This window comes from Falco naumanni, chromosome 9 (genome assembly GCF_017639655.2).
Source record: "Falco naumanni isolate bFalNau1 chromosome 9, bFalNau1.pat, whole genome shotgun sequence".
NCBI lineage: Eukaryota > Metazoa > Chordata > Aves > Falconiformes > Falconidae > Falco > Falco naumanni.
This window is the reverse complement of record NC_054062.1, coordinates 22822466-22846044: the sequence shown is the minus strand read 5'-3', so window position 1 is coordinate 22846044 and position 23579 is coordinate 22822466. Positions and strand designations below refer to the sequence as shown.

Below are 23579 nucleotides of genomic sequence, written 5' to 3'. Positions count from 1 at the left end.
ACTGGACTATTGCCAGTTCCAGAAAGACCAACTAGAGCTAGAGATATTTGTTTTAAGCAGATTAGTCCCCAGCCACTGAAGGTAACTTTATAAATCTTTACTTTCATGTCCTACACAGGTACAGCTGGACATAAATCTAGAAGCAAAACAAGGAACAGTTACAAGAATGTCATAAATGGCTTTATTTTATCTGTGGTGTGTGTTGTTTCTGAAAGTTAAAGAAGTTAATTTATAATGTTAGCCATCTGACAACCAGCTTTTTAAATAGGAACTCAGCTATTGTGTTTTGAAACAAACAGGAGCCAGCATGGGTGGGGTATTGCCCCTGGCTATCACTTGGGCTATTATTTTATCAATTAGGAGCAAGTCTGGGCTGCAATTCTCTTCACCTTATTTTGCACACAGGAACTCATGAATCCAAGAGTGTGTCTTCCCTAAAGTCACCAAAAGATGAAGCTTTACAAATGCATCCTTGCTAAATAGATACAGGAACCCCATCTAAAATAAGTAGGTTGGAAAGCGGTAGCCACAATTGCTAGACTCTACACATTTCCCATAAAGCATCCATAGGCTTCTGATGGACACAGAGACCAGAACACAGGCAGCAGTGGAAAGAAAAAGCCTGGGAACACAGATAAAGCCCCAAAGTGAATGGACACTTACTGACGACAGCACTGTGAAGTTGGCTTTGGTGCTTGGCTCCTGGTAAAGCAATGACATAATGCTGTGTTTACTAGCAGGGAAATCTGAGGGTTGGAAATGGATCTGTAAAAAAAAAACCAAAACACTGACACTGTTTTTTGACAAGCCAACAGATTAACATCTATTGTCACTGGGGCAAGGCCAAACTTGGCTGGAAAAGGTCCAGGAGTTTGATGTCACCGAGAGGCTTGCAAGGACGTCAGCTAAAGACTGTTCCCATGTCATCTCAGCATTTACTGCTGTAGTACTGCCTAAAGCAAGCTATTAACCACCATCACCTTCTGTTTAACCCTTTCTGTCACAATATGCAGTGAAGACAACATGATGGCCTTTCGGCAATAGGGGTTTGATCCAGATCTGCTACAGCCCATGTTAACCAGACACAGAAGATCGATAAAGGACCAGAAAGGACAGGGTGCTGGCAGATAAAACACACATTCAATCAGGTTCGGACTGTCAGTTCCTGTGCTAGTACTAAAGTCGCTACCTTTCTACAAATAGAAACAGTGGGCACCACCTCCTCATTTGATTCCTTTGTAACTTTTCAAGTCCTCTGTGAAGGCCAGTTGCACCCTCACCCTGGTCTGAGTCAAAGTCTTTATCATAACCCAACCAACACCTCTCACACACAGCAAGATAGCCAAGAAGTTTCAACTCCAAGGACACCTGAACTCCCGTAAGTGTCAGTGCCTGGTAGTAAAATAATCTCCCTCTACTCATCAGAAGAGTCAGAGCCCCGATGGCTTAGCATCACTATGTGGTAACACGGTTGGCAGACCCCACAAAGCCCTCAGCCCACAGGGAAATCTTTGTGTCACCACTCCTCAGGTGTAAAGGCTGCGTTAAGCAATTATCAGTGCTACACTCAGTCCTTCTACAAAACCTTAAAACTCAGCAGAAGGCCCTGGTAATCACCCACAAGAGGGTCTCCACCCAATACATTTGGAAGATCACCTAGTACTCCAGGGTTAAGACAACAGGAAATAACCCCATGCTGTGGGCAAGAAAAAGTTTGTCAGAAGAAGGGGGGGAAAACTCAAGTGTATTCTTAGGGTCTGGCCAGGACTGTGGCAGCTCCAATGTGACCTAAAGATGCTTTGCAAACCTCTGCTTTCCACCTCATTTCTTTGACCATGCCTTCTTCTTGGTCAAATGCAGAGCAACACAGAAGCTAAAGCAGAAGCAAAACACACGCAAGCACACACAAAGCCCCCAATTCCTACCAAACACCAGCACACTCTGCCAATACATGAAGAGAAGAATCATGTAAAGCAGGAATCCCCGTGTTCAACCTGGCCAACACCCGGGCGCACAGATACACAGCATCACTCGCAGCTGAAAGGACTGACAGAAAATCCAACACTGCCACAGCCAAGCAATTTAGCCAACACCTTCAGCAGTTAGGCCAAGGGCAATGCCTTGCTCCCATTCCCAGGCTGTATGTCCTCAGATCCTGCTTGCTCGGGCCACAGCCTCCATTCTTTCAGACAAGGAGACTCCCTCCAAGACGGCAGTGCCTCTTGCACACGAGTACACGCTGTCACTATCCAGTGCCCCTGGTAAACAGCCATTGTTATACAAAAAGTCGCTGGTCCTTATGCCAAGAGGAGAGAGGGAAGTTTAAAGACAAGACTGATGGATGGACTCCTGCCCAGATCATGACTACTGCAATCTCCAAAGGTTACTACCCATGACAAATTCACTTAAAATATTTTTAGTTTAAACCAAACTATTTATACTTATCTTGTCCGTGTTAAAGGATGAAATACAAGCCACAGCTGCCCAGCTCAGAAACAAGTGGAAAGCTGCTTCCCCAAAACAGTCCAGCATTTTGACGTAGACTGTTACAATCACACAGACAGCAGCAAAAGTTTAAACTGAAAAACCTCTGCTTGAGCAGTAACAGCCGGAAGACTCTTCCATATGCCTGAAGAGTATTTCAGAAGCTGGCTACTGCACTAGATTCCTTTTGAGTAAAGCACCCTGTGTTGTCTTTATAAAACACCTTTTGCTGAAGCATTAGAGGAAAACTTACCTGGATTCAGAGACAGGAAAGAACTTGCAAAAGGCATCCAGGGCTTGTAAAACACAGAAGATACAGGATTGCTACTCCTCGGATCATGGAAAACCAGCAGGGACATTCCTCTAGAATCAGTCACTTTTTACTCCAGTCAACAGCTCTGATCTCTTGTTATTAACAGAAAATCAGCAGCCCTTTTGTTAACAAAAAGAGATTATTACCACAAATGCTGGTTCAGGGATTCTGCCAGTTTCACCTGATATAGATGTATTTATAAAACACTCACACATAGATCTTCCCTCCTATTCCTGGCTTTCCTCTGCCCTGTCCCAGAAGCCAACACCAGAGCCAGTTTTAATCCCACTTGGGAAAACGCTGAACTCCAGTCTTTCTTCCTGTGACATGTTTGAAAGATGGGAGGAGGGAGATGCACTGAATCTGCTCTCCATGGCTTTCTTCCAGGAAAATACTTCACATATCCTTGTTTGTTTGTTTTTAAATGCTAAGTGATTTTAATGCCGGTGAAAGTTGCTGGTGTGACAGTCCTGGGAAACTGCAGGCCTCCCGTTTATGCACTAGTGGGGCTGTGCCAGCTGCCCTGCTTCTGCTGAAGAACAGGAGCTCAGCTGCCTCTTGTAGCATCTATCCCATAAGCACTCCTCTGTTCAGGCTCCTCGAGATGAGGCAGGTGGCAAAGAGTGCCAAATTTTCTGGCAAAGGAAACAGACTGAGCTCAGAGACGGCGCAAAAAGCACTCGCAGGGCAGGGGAACGGAAAAACATTGAAAACTGATTTTTGCTTGGGGTCACAGGGGTCTACTGTGGGCTTGTGCCTGCTGGAAAGAGGAAAATCAGGAAAAGCCTTCTACCCACAAAAAATGCATGCATTAATTTATAAATAATAATAGAACAGCTTGAGCCAAGGAGTAGGAAAATCTCATGGCACGCTGAGGGAACAGTTAAAAACCTCATCTTCACAGTGTTAGGAAAACATTTAGTTAATTCAGAGCTCTCTGTTGCATCAAACTCCCGAGGGTACAAGAATGCCTGGCAAGAAGATCTCACCTCTGCCAGTGAGCTTTTCTGGCAGGGAATACAGAAACACAGGAGAGAGATCAGAGAGCAGCAGACAGCAGCCTACTGCCCATGCCTTCCTCCCTGAACGACCATACGCCTTGCTTCCCCTCAAATACCTCCGCAGACCCCGGGACTCCAGGACAGGAAGGAATGCCCTAGAGGAACAGACTTACAGCTGGCAAGCATTGCTGGCACCCTAAACCTACATTTCCTCACAGGGGAATGTAGCTTTTGTATCATCCCGTTCATTACAGTGCCTGCTGAACGCTGTCAGGGAAGCAGCGGTCCGACTCCCACTTCTGGCTAGTGACATGGCCTTGGCATCCTGCAACTGCTGCTCCCAGGGGTGGACCTGCTGGCAGAGGAACATGACTCGGGGGTTTCAAAGCCTATGCTACCCTTAGGTAACACACGCATCTTTACACTTCAGAAAAGGTGAGAGAATCCCATTGTCTTTTCCACAGAGCACAGAGATCCAGAGAGGTTAAACAAACAATCCAAGGCCACACCACCAGTAAAGAGGACCCACAAGCTCTTCAACCACACTACACAATGTCTTGTGTGTATCACACTCGACATTAATGTATAAACTTCATAAACCATCCAGAAAGGTTTGAACTAACATTTGCGTTTGCATGACCTGGGCAGTGGAGAACCACGTTTCCAGTATTTCAGAGGCAGCTATGTGAGACTTCTGCAAAGGCAGTGTGGAGGTCCTGTTTAAACACAGCCATGGTTAGCAGAGTTTTGGCATGTTTCTCCCTATGAACATAGATAGGGATGTTTTCCTTGCAAACAAGTTTGCATCAAGCCTATAAAATCATACCGCTGACTGCTGCGAGCGTAGGAGCCTAGTGCATCACCGCATTTAGTTAGTGTGGTTTATAGGGAAAATAAAACACACCCCACTGGTCAGAGAAACAGTGCCAGCAACATATCAAAACATGATTATTGCTACTTAGGTTTCAAACAGTATGTATAGGACCACACATGTACTAATGGACACTTAAAATCTATGAATATTTTATTCCGTCCAATGAGTCAGCCATCACAAACTGAAGAAATTGCATTATAATATTGAATGTTACTACACAGCATTACAGCCTTATCGTGAAGCCATGGTACACCCAGAGCCTGCGCTACAGCAGTCAGTGACTATTAAAACCACTGAAGAATACACTGCAGCATACTAGTGCAGTATGTGGAATACTGATGAAAACGCAGACTTGGGGATGTGTACTCTGCCCACAAAAGTAGAATGCTCCCAGCCTAAGGCCTTGATTAGCTGGCTACACATTTGAGTTCCTCTTCCAAAAACTGCAGTAAGGAGTAGCTTTGCCAAAATCAATAGCTCAATAAAACCAAGAAGATAAGCTTTACAATTGTCACAAAGGTGACCCTAAGCGTGAGAGCACCAGTTAACGCCACCACCTTCAAGCACTTACAGATAGTATCTCTCTGCTCAGCCTTCACCCCAGGGCAACTTAAAGTGTTATTACATTATCCTTCTTCATACCTGTTCTTTGCAATGATGCCTAGATGACCACCAGGCAGCTGGAGTTACCATTATGGTGAGAGGATTACCTGCTCAGCTAGCTGGCTCTGTCTCACTGCCCCCACCTGCCTGTATCTGTGTGTCACCACTTGTCTCAACAGCCCAGCACAGAGACCATCTTGCCGGTCTGTCTGACCACGCTTCGGCACAAAAGCATCCTTGCTCTGTAATAAAGTTTCTTAAGCACTCCAAAAAGTCCCACATGTATAAATACATCCAATGAGTATACCATATTACTGACATTTAGTGAATGTGAGCTTGAAAGACTGACTAGATTATTATTGCATATTCACCTAGAAGGTGGTGCAAAGAGTGAGCAAGCAAGCTGAAGTGGGAAGGTTCTAACTAGGTTGCAAGACATTACAGATCCTTTCCGATGAAGGAATCCAACTGGTTTCCTTTTGCCTCCCCCCACCCCACCCCAAATGTGATGATGTCCCTGCCTAGCAGAGAGTAACAAAGAGATCCGGAAGGATATATTTTTGCTTTTATAGTAAAGGTAAAGGGAGATGCACTATATTAAAAAAAACCCAGTAATTACAAACTTCTCAGTAAAACTTTCAATAAAGCCTTTCTCTAGAGGTGTAAGCCAAGGCCCAGGGAAGTTACTGGGAGTTGTTTTTCTGTTGACTTGACTGTATTTGGTTTTGACACTACTTGATTAAACAGCAAACACCAACAATTTCAAACAGTATGCTACTGTGCAGCTCTTCTCCATGTAGTATTTACACAGCATGCTCTGGGCAAAAAGGTGTCAGCTCTAGCTACAAGAAAGCATTAAGCTTCACAATGCCAAACAACACATGACGCTGCCAGCCCCTTCTAATAATTCTGCTTTTCTACGTGGTTACTGGGGACCAGTTCCCTTTGTGTGAGCAGGCGTGGATGAAGAGGATACAGCATGAAAAACGAAGATCAAAAACAAAAAAAATTAGAAAACCATCTCACATTAGAAGGTCCAGCTGTTTCCTCCCAAATGACTAAATTAGAGAGCTTGTACGTCACCTCCTGCCTCAGGTAGGGTCACATTGAAGCCGTCTTCCTGTTTAATCCATACAAAATGGGAAATGGGTTTTGAGGAAGACAATGACAGAATACAAGAGTAGTATTTTTTCAGGCTACACAATTTTATCAGAAAAATTGCAAGAGTGCTTTGGAAGCCAAAGAAAAGAATAGAAAATGCTGCCACACACTCCATGGGTGGCCTTGGGCCAACCACTTCACCTCTCTTTGCCTCATCTTCCCAAGGAGAGTACCAGCACATAGCCTACCTCACAGGGATTGGGGGAGGGCAACACCTTTGAGCTGCCCGTCTCCAAGGGCTGGGTGCATGGGTGGGATGAACAGAGGCTGCTCTGGGATGCAGGAAGCCTGGGCTCCATTTCCTATTCCATAATTTGCTTCCTTAGGATGCCTGTTCATCCCTCTCTCCGGTCATCCCTTCTGGGAAAAGGGCATGATTTAGTCTCTCCATTCCTCCCCCTTTTAGCTCAAAGGGTTGAGACTGACACAATTTTTACTACAACCCACCAAGCTGTGTTGCACAAGTGGTCCCCAGCACCCACCCAGCCCCCCCCTACCCCCCATGCAGGGCTCTTAGGGAGCCAGAGGTCACCTGCAGCTTTGCAGCAGCTGAAAGCATCTGTGCTATCTCTTCAGACAACTTCTTTCTGGAAACCAAGTCCCAGTAAAAGTCAGTAGTGCCATCTTTGTCGCTTTTAAAATGGAATTAGATGGCTTTTAGAGTTGTTGCCCCCAGCTTATGGGCTTCCTAAAAGCTTTTCTCCAACCTTCCTTTTTGCTGCCCTCCCAGCACACTGCAGGCTCAACCAGTACAGGCAGCCTGCTGGGATGTAAAGCCTCCTGCCTTACTTCATTCTACCCTGATAACAACCAACCAGGACAATTACCTTGCCTCTGTTGGTTTTTAATCCATTCCTAACGTTGGGGACAGCCATTTACTTTGCAAACTGTTGAATTTCAATACTAGTCCCTTGGCTGAATGTTACCAACCCACAGCTCTGCTGGAAGAAAGGACTGTGAGTGCTCCCTGATCTGCTGGGCTACTCACTGCCTGCTGAAGCAGCACTGAGTTACAGAGGCAATAATTGCCAGACACTGCATGATGAAAAGCAGGTAGATGCCTACAGCATCTGAGCTACTTGGCAAGCCTGCTCTGAACAAGTTCAAAGGACTGTGCCTCTCTGGGGCACTTCCTAAGATAAGGCAACATGGAAAAGACCTCCAAGAGAGAGAATCACATGCAGGTATGGCACTGGAAGGCTAAGAGGATGCTGAGAAAGGGAAGAAAACGAATCTCTCAAGGCAGTGAATAGGAAAAAACTATACGTTATCTTGGCTTCATGAAACAATGGTGCACAAAAAGTAAAAAAGAAAAAAACAAAACACACACAACACAGCATAGAAACTAAAACCTCTGCTGTTAGGGAAGAATTTTACTTCAACAAGCAACCATCGAGAACTGGTTGCAGTGATAAGGAAGAGACAAGTTCTCTGAGCACTAATGGGTGCTGGCAGCTTCAGACTAGACAGGTTTGATCTCTGCCTCCCACTGTCCTGCTCCTCTGGCTATTTGGGAGCAGCGGCAGAGCTGAACTAACCTTCAGACAACTGTCTATTCACAGCTTCCAGGTATTTCAGAAATACTGACGACTTTTCTTCCTGACATGTTTCATCAGACATCAAAAAACAATGAAAATCGTCTGCAAAATCATAAGATTTGCACCTAAAACAGGCAGTGTGGGGAAAATTATCCTTAAAGACATGTGTCTACCCCAGCAGGCTGGTGGTCTACAGACAGAGAAAGCTACTGCAAGGGAGTGGGAATGTTTTACCCCAACCTGCTTTCTCCTGAGCTCTCCTCTGCTCTGCACACAAGGGATCGCAGCCACCTTTGACATAACCCTTGCCAATGCACAGAAGTTCAGTTCTGAGGAACGATGAAGTCATGGAGCAGCCTCCTAATTTTCTGGCTCTTTCCCAGCACCCCAGGCAAAGATAATAGCAATAATAATTCGACCAGCGAGTCAAGCTGGATCATGGTCCCTGGAAGGAAAGCCACACAGGGTACCTTCATGGGAGAAACGGGAGAGCAGAAAATGGGTCATAAGTCCTAAACAGGTGCTCCATCTAACACTGCCTTCTGATTCACATCAGGTGCCTCATTGCACTCTACCCACAGGCCACCAGCCATGCGAGCTCCAGGTACGTCACATCCTGTTCTGGCTCAGAGCCTTCAGCTCTGCTAATTAAAAGGGACAAAAAAAAAAACCAACAAACCAGGCTGAGCCTTTCTTACCCATAAGCTGCTGGTACTCCTAGCACAAGTGGCACGTGGAGCTCCTCAACTCAGATGTGCAGGCAGGGCCACACTGGACAACCCATTTGATGACCCAAGCAGGGCGAATCCAGCTCCTTCCCCTATGGTAGCAATAAGGGACCAACACAGGCACAAAGATCCTTGCCACTAAACTCACAGCACATCCAGGGCCTCCCCATCAGTGCTAGTCTTTGTGTAACCAGCAGCTTGCAACAAAGAGAAATAAAGCCACGAAGATGTCGGATCGCATCAGAACAGGGCTTGACAGTACATGTTTTTTCCTCAAAGCATGCTGACATTTTACAACAGGTCACTTGTGACGAGGACACTCACATTCTCCTTGGAATAGCGCTGAAACCCAACACAGCAGCCCTCAATCCCTTACAATTCAGCAATGCCAGCACACTGAGAAGGTCAGCAACCATATCCATACAGCGCAGAGGTTCCTACAAGAGTGATCCTGAGACATTCAGTGATGGCATTGGGAAACAACTACCCTGGGGAAGAACTGGGACAGTACACAGGCATCTCAGAGGAATAAAATCAGCAATGCACCTCACTAACTGGAAAGAAACCGGGCAGCCACTGGTAAAGGAAGAGCGTTTTACACTCCGTGCTGTACAAAGCTGAAAAACACACAAAGTCCAACTACACCAGGAGCAGAGTACCAACGGAAGAGGAAATCTGTACTGATGTATCCATCCCCGCCCTTGGGATAACACAGGCACATTTAGAGACCTCCAAAATGACCTCAAACATATAAACATCTAGTGAGATAATGCACATCAGTAACTACTCAGTCCTCCGCAGAAGAGCAAGTGGTCAGGGAGAGGGGTGGGGGATCCCATCCATTTGGCTTCTAATTCATGTCTGCCATCTCCCAGGTCCTGCAAAGCTGTGAACAGGTGAAGATGCCAGCCCCTTCTCACTTCCCTGAGAGCAGGATCAAGCACATCTGGTAGACAGAGGCTCCCTGCAGGGCTTCTAAAAAGAGTCAGATGTTTTGGTGAAGGGTCAGCTATCTACCCAAAGATAATCTGGAAGCAGAGAGAGGAGGGGAGGAAGTCTTGTTTAAGCTCCTCGACGGATGGTTAAAGGAGGCAAGCATCAACAGTGGGTCTCTTTAAATAGAGAATGCACTTCTAGTTTGGGATTATTGCATGTTTAATTCAGACAACCACAATTCCAGACTAAAAGCCAGAGAAGCTACCCCATAAACAGATCAAACTTCAACAACCCAGAGAGGAGACTTTTCGGACTGTAAAACTTAGCAGGGGCCAAAAGGGGATTTGGATTTTGTTACCAGCTTTTTCTCTTCAGAACAATTAACTGACACCTTCAACCATCAACCACAGTGTCCTAACCCACCCAGCTTCACCACAGCACTGCTCAGCCAATGTATAAACCCTGCTGCACCAAGGGTCTTTCCAACAAACCCAGACTTGACCTTCCTGACATTGTTCTTGTTAAAAGCAAAGGGGGAAAGCAAGAAGATTGAACGTTTCTGAAGCATTATCAAGCATAAATCAATTTTTAAAAGACCATCAGTATGAAGTAAGAATAGGCAATTAACTTAGAAAGCCAAAAGCTGTAAGAGCAGCAGTATCTTATGTTAAGGATATACCATACAAAAGGCATGTGGTTATTGATCCAAACTTCTGTATATCCTTTCACATGCTGCTATCCAGGGCCCCCAGCCAACCAGGTAGTGTCGTGCTACCCAGTTGCTGACAGGAACACAGAGAGAGGCATTGCATATCCCTGGCCCAGCAGCAATTTCCAAGGGAGGGAGAGTGCTGGCTGAGTTCCTATCAAATAGCACTGGATCCAAGATTTTAATCTCTTCTCATTTGAAAAGCCCTGCATATGTTCCAGTAAGGTATTAATCTCTTCAGAAGTTTCACACGCAGGGATCATAGCAGAGGATATATGTGCAAAGCCACCTTTTTTTTTTTTTTTTTTTTTTTTTTTTTTTACACTTTCTGGAGTCAAGGCCAAAAGAGCTATACTTGTATCATGAACGACATCTGCTCCAGGGAAGGATTCTTGGCATCAAGGCCAAGCAGTGCAGGGGCTTATGTGCTACTCGCATTTAGCCCTCTCCACATGCTCACAATGCCTAAGCCTTGCCTTCATCTCTCCAGGCACTACCATGGCCCTGAAAGATCACAATTAAAAGGAAAGGGAGTCACATTAAAACACCTGCAACTATGTCACCATCCACCAGAGAAACACATCATTAATCTGATGCCAAGGCACAAGTCACATGACCTTAAGGCATGGCATGAAGGTGTTTACGGATGCTTGAGGTAGAAAGGCTTTTTGATATTACAAAGCCACATAAGGCATACGGGACCAAGCTTTACGCTCTCTGAACTATCCACAGGTAATGGAGAGAACTAAATCCCAAGTCACATTTATGTTCATTTGAGAAGAAAGCAGTTGTTTCATGTTAAGGAAAAGAGCACAGAACCAAACTAATGGCAATCAATGGATCAGATGCAGAGAATTAAATTCTTTGACAGTGCAGGTTCACTTTCAGTGAGTTACTAAGGCTGCAGCACATGCATCTGCAGCAAACTGCGATCTAGGAAATGGAGTCCAAGACTTTCAGACCTGTGGGCCAATTCACTCATCTAAAAGAAAGAGATTCACAAGGACGTGGATGACTATTATTTTTAACTGAAGTACTCCAATGTTTGTTTCTGAACCAAGACCCTATTTGTGCTGAATACCATACAGCCAGAGATTGAGAGTAAGTGGGACAAAAGGCAGATGGAGCACCGGTCACCCAAACCACCATTTAGTTTGTGACTTTTCTGGCCAAGAACCAGACATACAGGGATGTGGAACTGTTGTGCAAAACACAATATTAGAAAAGGTGTACGGAGAGAAGAGTAAAGGGGAAGAACCAGATTTGCCACTAGAAACATTAAAGAGAGCTTCCTGGAACAGCTTAAGTTACTGTTATTAAAATGCAATGACTATAATCATCAAGGAAATACAAATTTGCTTCTACAAGCAAACGGGAAATATTGTTTTTCAAAACTGTAAATACAGGATTTAAAATCTTGTTTTCTGGTTATTTTCCAAATAAGAAATTAACATCATCGATTTCTCTTGGCAATCAGGAAGGTATTGTTACCAGGTCTTTTGTATATCTTTCTGCCTAGCAGATGTACTCTTCTGATGCTCAATTGCCGCCACCTTTCAGGTGAGATAATAGCCTGCAGCCCTGTCAGCCACAATTCACAGCAACAGCTTGTAAAAGCTCAAGTAGCCTTTCCCACCCGAAAGTGGTAAATGAGTAATTGACTGAACGCACAGGTCCAGCTGGCAGCCCGAGAGAACACGAGACCTAATACATCCACTCCTATGAACTGGGCACAAGATGCTTAATTCCACGGTAGATGAGAGCTTCAGCTTCACATCTACAAACCAGCATCTCTCAGCAACATAGCGCCCTCTAGCCTTAAGCTAGGTTATGGTTTAAGCCTTAGAGGAAAAAGCTCGGTGATATGAAATACTAGTACAAAGCTTTATGTCCGATCTTTGGCCTTACCTTTCAAACATCCCACCCAAATGCTGACCAGCTCTGAAAAAAACCTGGAAGACGTGCAATGCCAGGAAACGCAGTACACTCAGAGCGATTTCACACCAGGCACAACACCTCCTCCGATTCCAAAGCAATACCAAAGCTGGATGCTTTATCTTCTCTATATGCAACGTCCACCCTTCTCTGTATCAAAAATACGGGTTGTAATTGAAAGAAAGAGTTAAGGATTTGGTGCAACTCAACCCCTAAACAGCCAGAGAGAGAAGAAAAGATGTCTTCTCTACTTATGTGGATAGGCAAAAGCTGCTCCACCATAGGCTGCAAACTTCGGCAGGCAAAGACACTTCCACAGGACACCCTGCAATACTGGAGTCTGGAAAGGTTGTTAGAAGTCCTCCTGTGATGCTGCGCTATTGGCAGGAAGGTGTGAAAGGAGGAAGGTGAAAAAGAGATGAAAGAGTTGCCAGACGCCGAGTCTACTTTGATAACCATGCAAACCAGTTCCCCCCACCGCAAAAAAAAAAAAAAAAAAAAAAAAAAAAAAGTTCTTGATGTAACTCATGGGAGAACAGGAGCGACGATGCATTCGGCAGCCCTGGTCTGACCCAGCAAGCTGCAGCGGCTGCTCCGCTCCCCGCCGGGCACCCCGCAGCGCCCGTGCCGGGATGGAGACAGACCGGGCAGCCGAGAGACCTGCCCCGTCCCGTGCTTGGCATCTCGCTGAGCAAAGAGGGAAGATCCACCGTTAGAAGGAAAGGAAACTTCAACACGATAACGTACCAGGGAAAAAAAATACAAAATTAAAAAGCCAGCGGCCCAACGGGAGAAGGAAGGGCGAAGAGAAGGAGCCGCGCTCCCGCAGCAGCTACCTGTCCGCACGGCTGCCGGAGCCCGCGGCCGCCTCACCTGCCTCCCCCGCAGGGGCCGGCCCGGGCCAGCGGGGCCTGCCCGCGGTCAGGGGGGCTCGGCGCCCCGCGGCAGCACCCCCCGCCCGGCGGGGCACCCCCGCGCCCGGCCCCGGCCCGGCCCGCCGCCCCCCGTCGGCAGCAGCCCGCCCCGCGGCGGGCCGGGGGCTCGGCCGGGCGCCGCCGCCACTTACGTAGTGCTTCGAGGGGTTCCTGCGCTTCTCCACGTCCACCACATTGGCGTCCAGCACGCTGTAGGAGAGCATCTCGGCGCAGCCCGCGGCGGGGCTCCGCCGCTCCCTCCCGGCGCTGGCAGCACCCTCCGCCGCGCTGCCCGCCGCGGCGATGCCGGCCGGCACGGCGGGCGGGAGCAGGCAGGGAGGATGCCCCGGTGCCGGCTCCGCCCCGTGCGGCGGCGGCGGCCGCTCCCCCCTGGCGGCGGCCCGGCCCCGCGCCCCGCCGCTGCCTCAGGCTGCGCGGCCAGTGCGGCGGCGGCGGCGGGAGGGGCGAGGCCCGGCCGCAGGCCCCGCCCCGGGGGCGCCGGCGGGACGGGACGGGGGCTGGGGGGGGCCGGGAGCCACGGCCGTGTGGTGGGGGGCGCGGCCTGCCCCCGGCCCGGGACCCCTGCGCCCCGAGGGGCGGCGGCGGGAAGGCCGGGGGACCCTCGCCCTCTCCCTCCCGGCCTCGGCCCGGGGCCGCTGAGACACCGCGTCCCGGCCTCAGGGAGACCCCGGGGCCGCCCGGGGCCCTTATAGAAGACGACCGAAACCCCCTCCCCGAGGCCAGGCAGGGTCCCGCCGTGTGGCCGCAGGCTCCAGGGGAGCTCGGGGCCGGCCACCCTCGGGCAGTGCCTGGCGGGGGAGCACAGCGTGTCCGGGGGTCACAGGGACTCTCAGGTGGGCTCTCTGAGCTGGCCTTTGTACGTGCACACATCCATAAACGAGCAGCATTCTCCCAGTCACACCCCAAGAAGCGCCTGCCCTAGAAATTCCAAGGTTTTTCTTTGTTGGGTTTGGGTTTCTTTCTCAATAATGCACCATGACTTCGCATATGATTATTTGAAAGTCACATAAGAAATGGAAACTTATGTGTGATCTTCCAGCCCTCGGCTCGTTTCATGACATTAGCTATTCACCAAATTAACTGAAGTCACTAAGATCTCTCATTCTTCTGAAGCCTCTCCAGCCACAGTCCATACGGATTTTCCAGCAAGCTTCCCGAGCGCTGCAAGCCCAGGGGCACAGAAAGGTCCCTGTTCCTTGCAAAAAAAGCCCCATATTGACAGTGAGAGCGGTCAATCTCCATGTCATTTCATCGTATCTGCTATAGGCACAGTTTCTGAATCGCAACTCTTACAAGCGTTATTAGGCCTGCAACCAACGATCGTGAGATAGACACCAGAGTCTCAGAGCCTCAGACGCTTGAGCTTGAAGGCTGACATTTGAAAGCGGTTGGCGTCAAACCACAGCTGGTTTCCACAAGCAGCTTAAAAACAGAAGGAAAACCAAGAGCAGCACCATCAGCACTACCTGCTGCATAATGTCAGGAAAAGATGCTGTGAGTCAGCCTTCTCCCTCCTTAACTACTACACACTGTTTACCAAAACTAACGAGTCAACATAAAATGCTAAAATCCCAGCATCCCCCCCTAGGATGTGCACAGCATAAAACCAATTTTTGGTGATGGGGACAGTGACAGCAGGGAAAAGCTGATGTGCCCACCTCTGTTGTCACTTTTCAGGCTTGTTTTTTCTCCTTCAGAGTGTTTTCTTCCCCCCTCTAATGCTCATGCATGGCACAAGGCAGCAGAGCAATTACGTTAGAAACCTTTAATGTTTACAGACTGGCCAAGTCCCTGGTTGCAGAGCAAACAAAGAAGATTCTTCCTTGAAAATGTAAATATTCAAATAACCCATTGATAAAATTATGCCTGGCGTGGCCAGTCTTTTGGGTTTTGGATGCCTCTCCCTGTGAGCCATTACCAATATACACCACACACTCCATCCCCTTCTCCTATCACCCTAACCAAAAAAGAATAAAGGGCCCCCTCCGTCACTGAAAACACTCAGGGTTTGTTTTAGAACAGCTTTCAAAACATGTCATTCTGAAGGAAAGAGACAAAACGCATCATTCTCCAAACACTCTGCTCCCTCCTTCCTGACATTTTTACTAATTGGCATCTTCTCATCTGCTTTTGTAAGGATGGAGCTGCTGTTTTCAGTCAAACCTGAGACCAGTGCTTTGTGGTTTGTGCTCCCTTGGCATCAACCCCGTACTTCCACAGCATCCCATCCACTAGTCACCTTTCCTCTCTTCAACACAGCTTGATCCTCCACTGCCCCAGACAACATGCCCTGTAGAGAGATGCAGCTGGGTTAATTAGCATTGATAATATACAGCTGTGGGCTGGCTTCAGGGGCGGTGGGTTGGCCGATGTAGACAAGGTGCAGCTGTGGCTGGTTCTGTTAAGTGGTTGAGAGCCAGTGAAGAGAGAGCAGCCGAGGAAGAAGCAAGAGAAGAAGAGAGTGTGCCCTGGATGAGTTGAGGAGAAGGCAGCAGAGGGACTGTACCAAGAGTATGCTGGATGAGATGGTAAAAGACCTTGTTACAGCCGGCTAGTTTGGAGAGCGCTGCGACACTGCCCCAACTTCAAAGCCTGTCCAGCCCCAGTATAGCTCTGGCTCTCCTCTTTCTCCATCATTTGATAGCTTTGTGCTCACCACCACCTCCTCCTCTCCTGGTTTGTTTGCTGCTTCTGTCCATCTACATAAGAAAAATGTATGTTGCTAGGGGCATGGATTGTTCTTTTAAAATATGGACAACACCCAGTCTACTGGGAGTCCAACACCAGACTATTGCAAGACTGGAAGAAAAACAACTGAAACCCCTTGCTATGCTGCAGGATTTGGAAAATCTGCTTCTCTCTAAAGCAGCAGCTGGGAAAATGAAGCTGACAGCACTTCCCAGCCTTGTGCTGGAGAGCCAGGCTCCAGCTGCTGAGACTGAATGAAAGGAAGACTGAGTACGCAGTGAAGAGCATGGCAGGCTTGTTGCATGACCGAACCCCACGTGCAGAAGACCCTGGCCCTGACTACGGCCAGGAACACACAGGCAGAGGCACTGCAAATTTTTAGGAAAATACATAACTGTGGATTTTAACCCTAAATCTCCTAGTATTTACATTTTTTTCTTAAAGTCTCAGTTACTGAAGTCCTATCATTACATGAGAATCACTGCTATTAATGACAATTTAAATACATATATTGATATTACAGCTGATCTAGTAATTCACCTTTACGAACTCATGCTTCCAATAAAATTCTGAGGAACACCTGGGGGAATTCAGACTTTTAAAGGCTGAGGTAAACCAGCTATTTTAAAAGCTTTTTTCTACTCATTAGCTAGGGGGGTATTTGGGCAAAGATATTTTTTTTCTTTTTTTGACCAAAGAAGCCAACACATCAGTCTCACAGACCTAATACAGCTACAGCCCAGCAACCTCAGCTCTGCTCCAATTAAACAAAAGCTGATGCATGACAGAACGTGTGACTGTCTCAGAGCTGGAACATGACTTAAGTTTTCATGTATCAGGAGGACTTTGTCACGCTGGCAAATTTTTTGTAAATAAGCATTTGAATTGTAAATTGAAAACACTTGGATCGTGAAATCAGTGAGAAAATAAAACAAGGGACAGGGCTTTTCTGTGCTCCATTAGGGCTGATTCTAATGCCTCTTAATTAATTCACAGCGTATCACGTGTTGAGAAGTAAACGCTCCTGAATATTAACCACACTATGGTCTAACAGCCCTGTCTATTGTGGCTGGAGTTGTTGTTAAGGATGACTTTTCTTTCTTGCTTTTGCTTCTCTATGTTCTGGTTGGGCAGCCAGGTCGAACACAATGTTTTCCTGTCCCACTAGCTAGAAGAGGCTATAAGGGTGCTGAGCGACCTCGGGGAAGCAAAGTAGCCCATGAGCTCAGCCCCCTGGGGGAAGTGGAGCCGTTGCAGTGCTGTGCATGACAGATTAGCCACACAACTCATTACTGGCAACTAGAGTTGCATGCATAATCTGCTAGACATGGTACTAGAGATGAGCCCCTTAGGGTTTTTTTGGCTCTGATGTGCAACAGCACAACACAGAGCCTTTGTTACACTCCCATCTCAGCTTCTGTACTTGCAAAAACCTCCGCTTCTTAAAAAGGCTGCTTTCCATGCAGCCCTTCCACTTCAGGGTTTCAACATACATGTATTTTGACAGGAGCAACAAGAATGGCAGAGCCTGTCTGGCATTGAAATCTCAAACTCTGAAACACAAAGCACAATACAACCTTTTTTTCCTATTTTTTAAAAGCCAATTGCATTTCATCTTCTGGAGAGATTACTGCTCTTCAAATGAAATTCGCTCTGGAGATAAATAGGCCCAGCTAATGTGGTAGAAGGGAGCTGAAGAAACCAGCTGCAGTCCTAGCAGAGCGGCCCCCCAGCACAGCAGCGTGCGCCTTCCCCTCCCAGCCTCCTCACCAGACAGCGTTGCTTTATCAGCCCCTGTGTGCAATCTAGTCTAATGGAAATACCAAAATAATAATTCCCCCTGCTAGCAGCGTACATGCTTCCCCAACAGCATAACAGCTTTTACTTAACATTATGAAAGAGCTGCTTCACCCTCTTGACTTAAATTATAGATTACCCTTTTCTTGAAGCAGCTATCTTACCACTTAACCCTTTCACAACTACAGTTAGTTTTCAGTCCTCTCGTACCAGTTGTGGATGAAGGATTTCAAACTGCAGTATACGCACTGCATGCTCTGCTTAGGGTAGTAGCAGCAAATTGTAGACTGGTTTTCATCCACGTATACCTTGTACTTTTTCATTGTTACGAATGCTTTGTAGATATCTGTTGATGTGGTTAAAAGAAATAAAGCAAACCCAAAGCACACTTTTCTTTACGTAATATATGTCAGGCTTATGTTTGCGGCAGCTGAAGTTTATCCAACTGATCGCAGGTTTGTACTGGGATTCCCCAGGTGTCTTCCTGGGTGCTATCCATGACTTTAGTCACTGTCACTGTTCTCAAAATAGCACATTTTGAGACTAGCTTCTGCCTCATCTTCTGCAAAAAACTTGGCAATCCATTAGTGAAAATGCAGGCGTGTTGCAAATAAAGTCACTCTAGGAAGAAGTAGTCTTTCTTCGCATTTTCTTCCCATGTTAAGTCTAAGTACATACATGGACTCCAAGTCCTCCTTATTAACAGGTTTAAAATTTCCACCAAGACCTTTAAAAACTTGAATTTCCTTCTTCACTATTTTTACTTATTCAACCCCTTCTGAAACCAAGCAGTAATTGTATTTGGCTGCACATTCCCTAGAAAAAGTAGAAGAGTTTATCTATCAATATCCAAACCAGAAAACCTCTGACTGATGATTGTGAATTATAAACACATACCAATAAAATCTTATGAAAACTTAGTCATGGAACTGCAGTTAGACCACAGGTGACAAAAGCATGACCTTGACACTGTAAGGAGAAATACGTAACAGGAAGCCTCTACCACTCAGCAGTGGAAAGCATTGATTTCTTCTAATTATTTTTTTTTTTTTAAGTTACGTTCCTGTAAAAGAAAATTGGTTTTCCCAGCAAAGATGCTTTTTGGACCTCTTCAGCAGCAACATCATCCCATGGGTAGACACAAACAGTATTTTTTTTCCACCAGTCATTCCCAGGTTAGACTTTGTAGGGCAGTAGTGGAGACACTTGGAAGACCAATCGCCCTGTAGAATGATTATCGCTTAAAAAAAGGAATGAGATCATCCCAAACCAGAAAATGTCTTGTGGAAAATGGAACTATCATTTCTCTAGCAAGGCTTGGTATAGGTGTGCTTGGTTGGTTGGGGTTTTTTTTCTGTTTGGAGCAGTATATACACCTTCCACATAATTCCAGGCATTTATTTGGATCCAAGTATGTGTTAAGCTATGGCCGTGCAGCACCACGGATGCAACCGTAAAGACTGTTTCACTAATGGGAGTCTTTCTCGGCCACTGGTCTAATGACAGAGACACACAGAGACCACCTGTGAGACAAGGGCAGCTTCTCATTCAGGACCATTTCCATCGGTTAGTAACAGCATCTGAATCAGTGACAGTTACATTGTCCTGAACATTTTGATCCTCAAAGGCATTCTGATGGCCAGCTCTTACTTTAGCATCTACTTCTGAGCATCCAAGGCATTGGTCTTTCAGAGAGGACAAAATACTCTGCAGAACAAAGGAACTGTTAAAGGACAATATAACAAAGGCAGAGGAAGAGCATATAAATATTACTGTGCTCCATATAAATTTGTCCAACTGTTTATAGTAAATGTTCTCTTACTCCATTTTTTCCTGCCCTCATTTCCTCCCCTGCTTTCTAATTGCAGAAAATAAAATAGTACAAGTCCTTGCTTTTATTACATGCAACACCTGCTGCATGTTCTGAAACAGATGTCTAAAGCATCATTAGGCAATTATTTCTTTAGCCTTTTTCAATGGGACTAATTTCAAACATCTTTGTGCTAAATCCTCCTCCCTCAGCTTCCTCTGTATTTCTCATCTTCTCCTGCGTTCAGAGTTCCAAAAAAACCTCCTCTCTGTATCAGTCTGCTCCTGTTAAGTTTGTCCTGGATCACTGTACTCACAGAAGGACAAAGAGAGAGACTAACTACTTTGGACCAGGAATTAAGTTCAAGAGATTTTACTGGGGGGGATGGGGGGGAAGACAAGGTGAGGGAAGAAAACAATGAGAGAGTATTAGTCAGCAGTGTAGGCAGTCGTTTCAAAACACCAGCTGGCTTGTTACAGCTCTGGGGTTTTTTTGTGGACATTACAGTAAAGACTACTTTTACAAGAACACAAGGACAATTCCTACACTTTCAATGTGAATGACTTAAATTTTGGCAACAGGAGAAAAACCCAGCTTCAAGCACCTTTTTCGTTTCCCTACCACCTGTGCACCCGGCCAAGAAAAGCAGATGTTCGAATCAGGTAGGCCTGCAGGGCTTGCATGACTATTGTTGGGGAAAACATTTGAGGGAACCGATTCACCCCTCCTGTTTCCAAATATCACTATAATATTTGGATAAGGTCTTCACTCCTGGGAGGAGCCATAAACTTTCCTGGTCAACAACAGACTTGGCACAAGCTTCATTTAATCACATTAGCTGTTACACAGTGACACATGCTTGCAATTTATCTTACCTTGATCACAGCAGAGGCAGGACATCTTTCCTGTCTGTCTGCTTTACTTCTAACCCGGGGAAATTAAAAAGAACAAAGAACTAAGTATCTCAGCCTAAATCTTCTAAGGAAGCAGTGGCTTAGCTGCAGCCACTCGTCCAGTTCTCAGGCAAGATGAGCAGATATTTCGGCCTTTACGTTCTTGTAGATTCACAGCTTGTTCGTTGCCAGCTAAGGTGGCAGAGGGCTCCAGTTCTAGCTGGTAGGGAAGGAGCATTCATTCTTCCAATCAATAAGAAAAAGCAAGCTGAAACAAGAGCTGTACAACATGTTGTGCCAGGTTAATTGGCACCGCACTGTTCAGTGGTTCAACACTGGCTGAAAATCATTCCTTTAGGTTATTTCTTTCACTAGAAAATTCCTGGTTATGTTATGCTCAGGCAATCTTGTTAATCTGGGCTGGTTTCAACTTGTAAATTACTGTGGCTAGATTAGTATAGCCTCCATCGCACATTTAAAAGCTATTAGTGGGAATGGGCTGGTGGCATCCCTAAAAATCAGTTGCTCAACTTTGTACCCTGACATAGATGCTGTAACTTCACCAGATTTTAACGGTTTGATTTGCAGTTTCCCATCACCAATGTCTGCCTTGGGGTGATCTCTATGCTTCAGGAAAAACAGTCCATTTCCGGTGAGTGCTGCAGAACAAGTACTTCTTGTGGCAGCTGAAGTTACTGAAGTTACAAAAGCAGGTTCCTTGGGACTGTCTCATGTGTGGTTCCTCCAGTGTTGTATGACTGAGTTTCTTCCTGCCCCTTAATAGACGCACTAATTTGGGCTTCCCTCTTCTATCAGTGCATCCATTTTCTAAAAATGTGCAAGACCATAACAGTTCAGGGCCCTTCAGCCCTCTTAGCTAGCCAACAGATTACAAAGTCACTTGGGGTGGTGGGACAGAAGTTGAAAAACGCCCAGACACAGAGTATAATCACAGTTTCTTGGAAAAAATAGGCTAAAAGAGACACACTAACTGGAAGACACACAAACTTAAAGTCCATATCAGTTTCACAGATCATGTCGGCAATGAAATCTCCAAGGATATGAAAGTGGCAAGAAGAGACAGGATGGCTTCTGGCAGTGGCATTGACTTGTGCTTCCTCAGGTTTGGGCAAGACAGAAGTGTTTTATTTTTTTATTATATTTCTTCTGTACTTTGAAATCTGCAAGAAAGCCACTACCAGAGTCTTCCAGGGTGCTATCGGGTCTTTGGGAAGGTGGGGGAAAAAAGTGTTGTTTTCCTGAAACTGCAGCTCTTTCCTGCTGCAAATTACATGGGGAAGAAAGGTCGAGTGTGGTGGATGATACCTGCCTCTTCTGGTGCCTAGACAAGGAGCAAAGCACAGCCTGTCAGAATCAGAACGAGCTGCGAACAGTGCCAGGTCAGTTAGGCAAGGGGATTATACTGGAACTTCCAACTGCCAGATGCTGACAGGGTATTTGAGTTAGGAAAGAAAACGGGAACAAAGTAGAGAGGAAGGAGGTTTGACCAGGATCAATGGTGCAGAGATGAATCATGAGACTGTGAATGAAATGAAGGGCTTGAGAAATGACAAAAGAGAGAATGGAGAACAGAAATAGATGAAAGAAAGTAGGGGAAAGCCTCTGTGCTTGACAGGGCATATTGCTGGGAATGAAACCCAAGCTGCCCGGCTCAGCATTTCCCTGCTGCCAGCAAAACATCCACAAAAATGTTTCTGTAATGCTGGGGCACCTGGAGGATGGTAACCAATTATTATAACTATTTTTTTATCTTTGAGGCTGAACTTTTGTTTGTTTGCTAGCCTGTAGCATTGGGGCAGGAGGGCTGGGGGCTACGCTGAGAGGTTACAATAAAGAAAGTAGTGCCACACTGACAGGAAGTTTCAAAATTCAGGTTGCCCATGGGATTCTAAACTTGCTCCCTTCCCATACAGAGGTAAGTAAAAAGATACAAATCTTTGCTAGGCACAGCTTTTCCCCACAGGATCGGTTTACTCCCAAAGTAAGCCAAACTGCATTTCTTTGACAAGCAGATTTTCAGTACTTTTTCCTCGTAATTCTCCATGTGGCTCCATGCCTCACTGGCTACTCACTGATGAATTTTCATTCTGAATAATAAATTAGCAACTCCTATTTATGACATTCATCACTGGAATACACAAGTATGCACAGATCCACAAAATTAACAGCTTTCAGTCATGTAGCCAATCTTTACATTTTTCATTTATTACTTGGAAACAAAAGCTTAATTTCCAAGGTAGCTTATGTAAAATACATACTCTCTTGGGTACAAATTTACAAGCCAAAGATCTGAGAACAAGAACACTCAGAATTCATTTATCTGGATTTCTATTTTTAAGAAGCCATCTAAGAAGTCATAAGAGGGAACAAGATTCCAGGAAAAATATTCGATACAAATAAAAACAGGGAGACCGTCACTGCTTTATAGGACCTGGAGAGCAAAAAGACAAGACAGGCAAAGCAATATGCATGGAAAGAGAGGCACAGAAAGCTAAAGCTATTGGCAGAAGTGGGGTTTGGATTAGAACAAAGTCCCACTCCAGCATCTGCCCATTCACCCTCTCCCACACAGCCACGGAGTTCTTTTCCAACAGCTCAAATCAGCAGATCTAAAGAGCTTTTAATGACCAACATTAAGAAAAATTGAGGCTTATGCCCTGCACAGGGAGCTGTATTACCCCCAATTTACAGAAGAGGGAAACTGAAGCATAAAATCAACCTCATCTCCTCCCTCACCTAAGCAAATGGTAGAGTTCCTTTGTTTCCTCACCAGAAAAGCAATCACCTTACATTTTGCTAGAATACAATATTAAGATTCTTTGGCAATTTTTGTTCTCAGGTGCTGCATTTCTATGGAAACATACCTTTTTAAGGTAACATAAAAACACTGACTGCTTTTAAAAACTCCATTTTACTTACCTGCCTTTCACTGCCATAACTGTTTCTATGGAAACCAGAACTGGCCATGAGGCAGGCCTACAACATGAATTCTCACTCGTCAGCTTTACATTAAAGTGCCACCTTCAAAGTCCTTTAATAAAGCAGTAATAATTGTGTTGCCTAACGAGTTTTCAAATTAAACAAAACAAGAAAGCGCACTTTCACTGAATGCTCCGCACAATATTTCATAGGTGTGGTCTAAGAATTTTAACA

The 23579-nt window shown here is 45.9% G+C and overlaps 1 protein-coding gene across 1 annotated transcript in view; it reads right to left on the bottom strand.

The window, feature by feature from the left end:
• Positions 1–13504, bottom strand: part of SH3PXD2A (SH3 and PX domains 2A) — a 272082-nt gene extending 258578 nt beyond the window's left edge. Inside the window, exon 1 of the mRNA XM_040606729.1 lies at positions 13349–13504. Within this exon, the coding sequence (XP_040462663.1) occupies positions 13349–13420 (72 nt within the window). The 5' untranslated portion in view covers positions 13421–13504. The remainder of the gene's footprint in view (positions 1–13348) is intronic.
• Positions 13505–23579: the final 10075 nt, after the last annotated feature.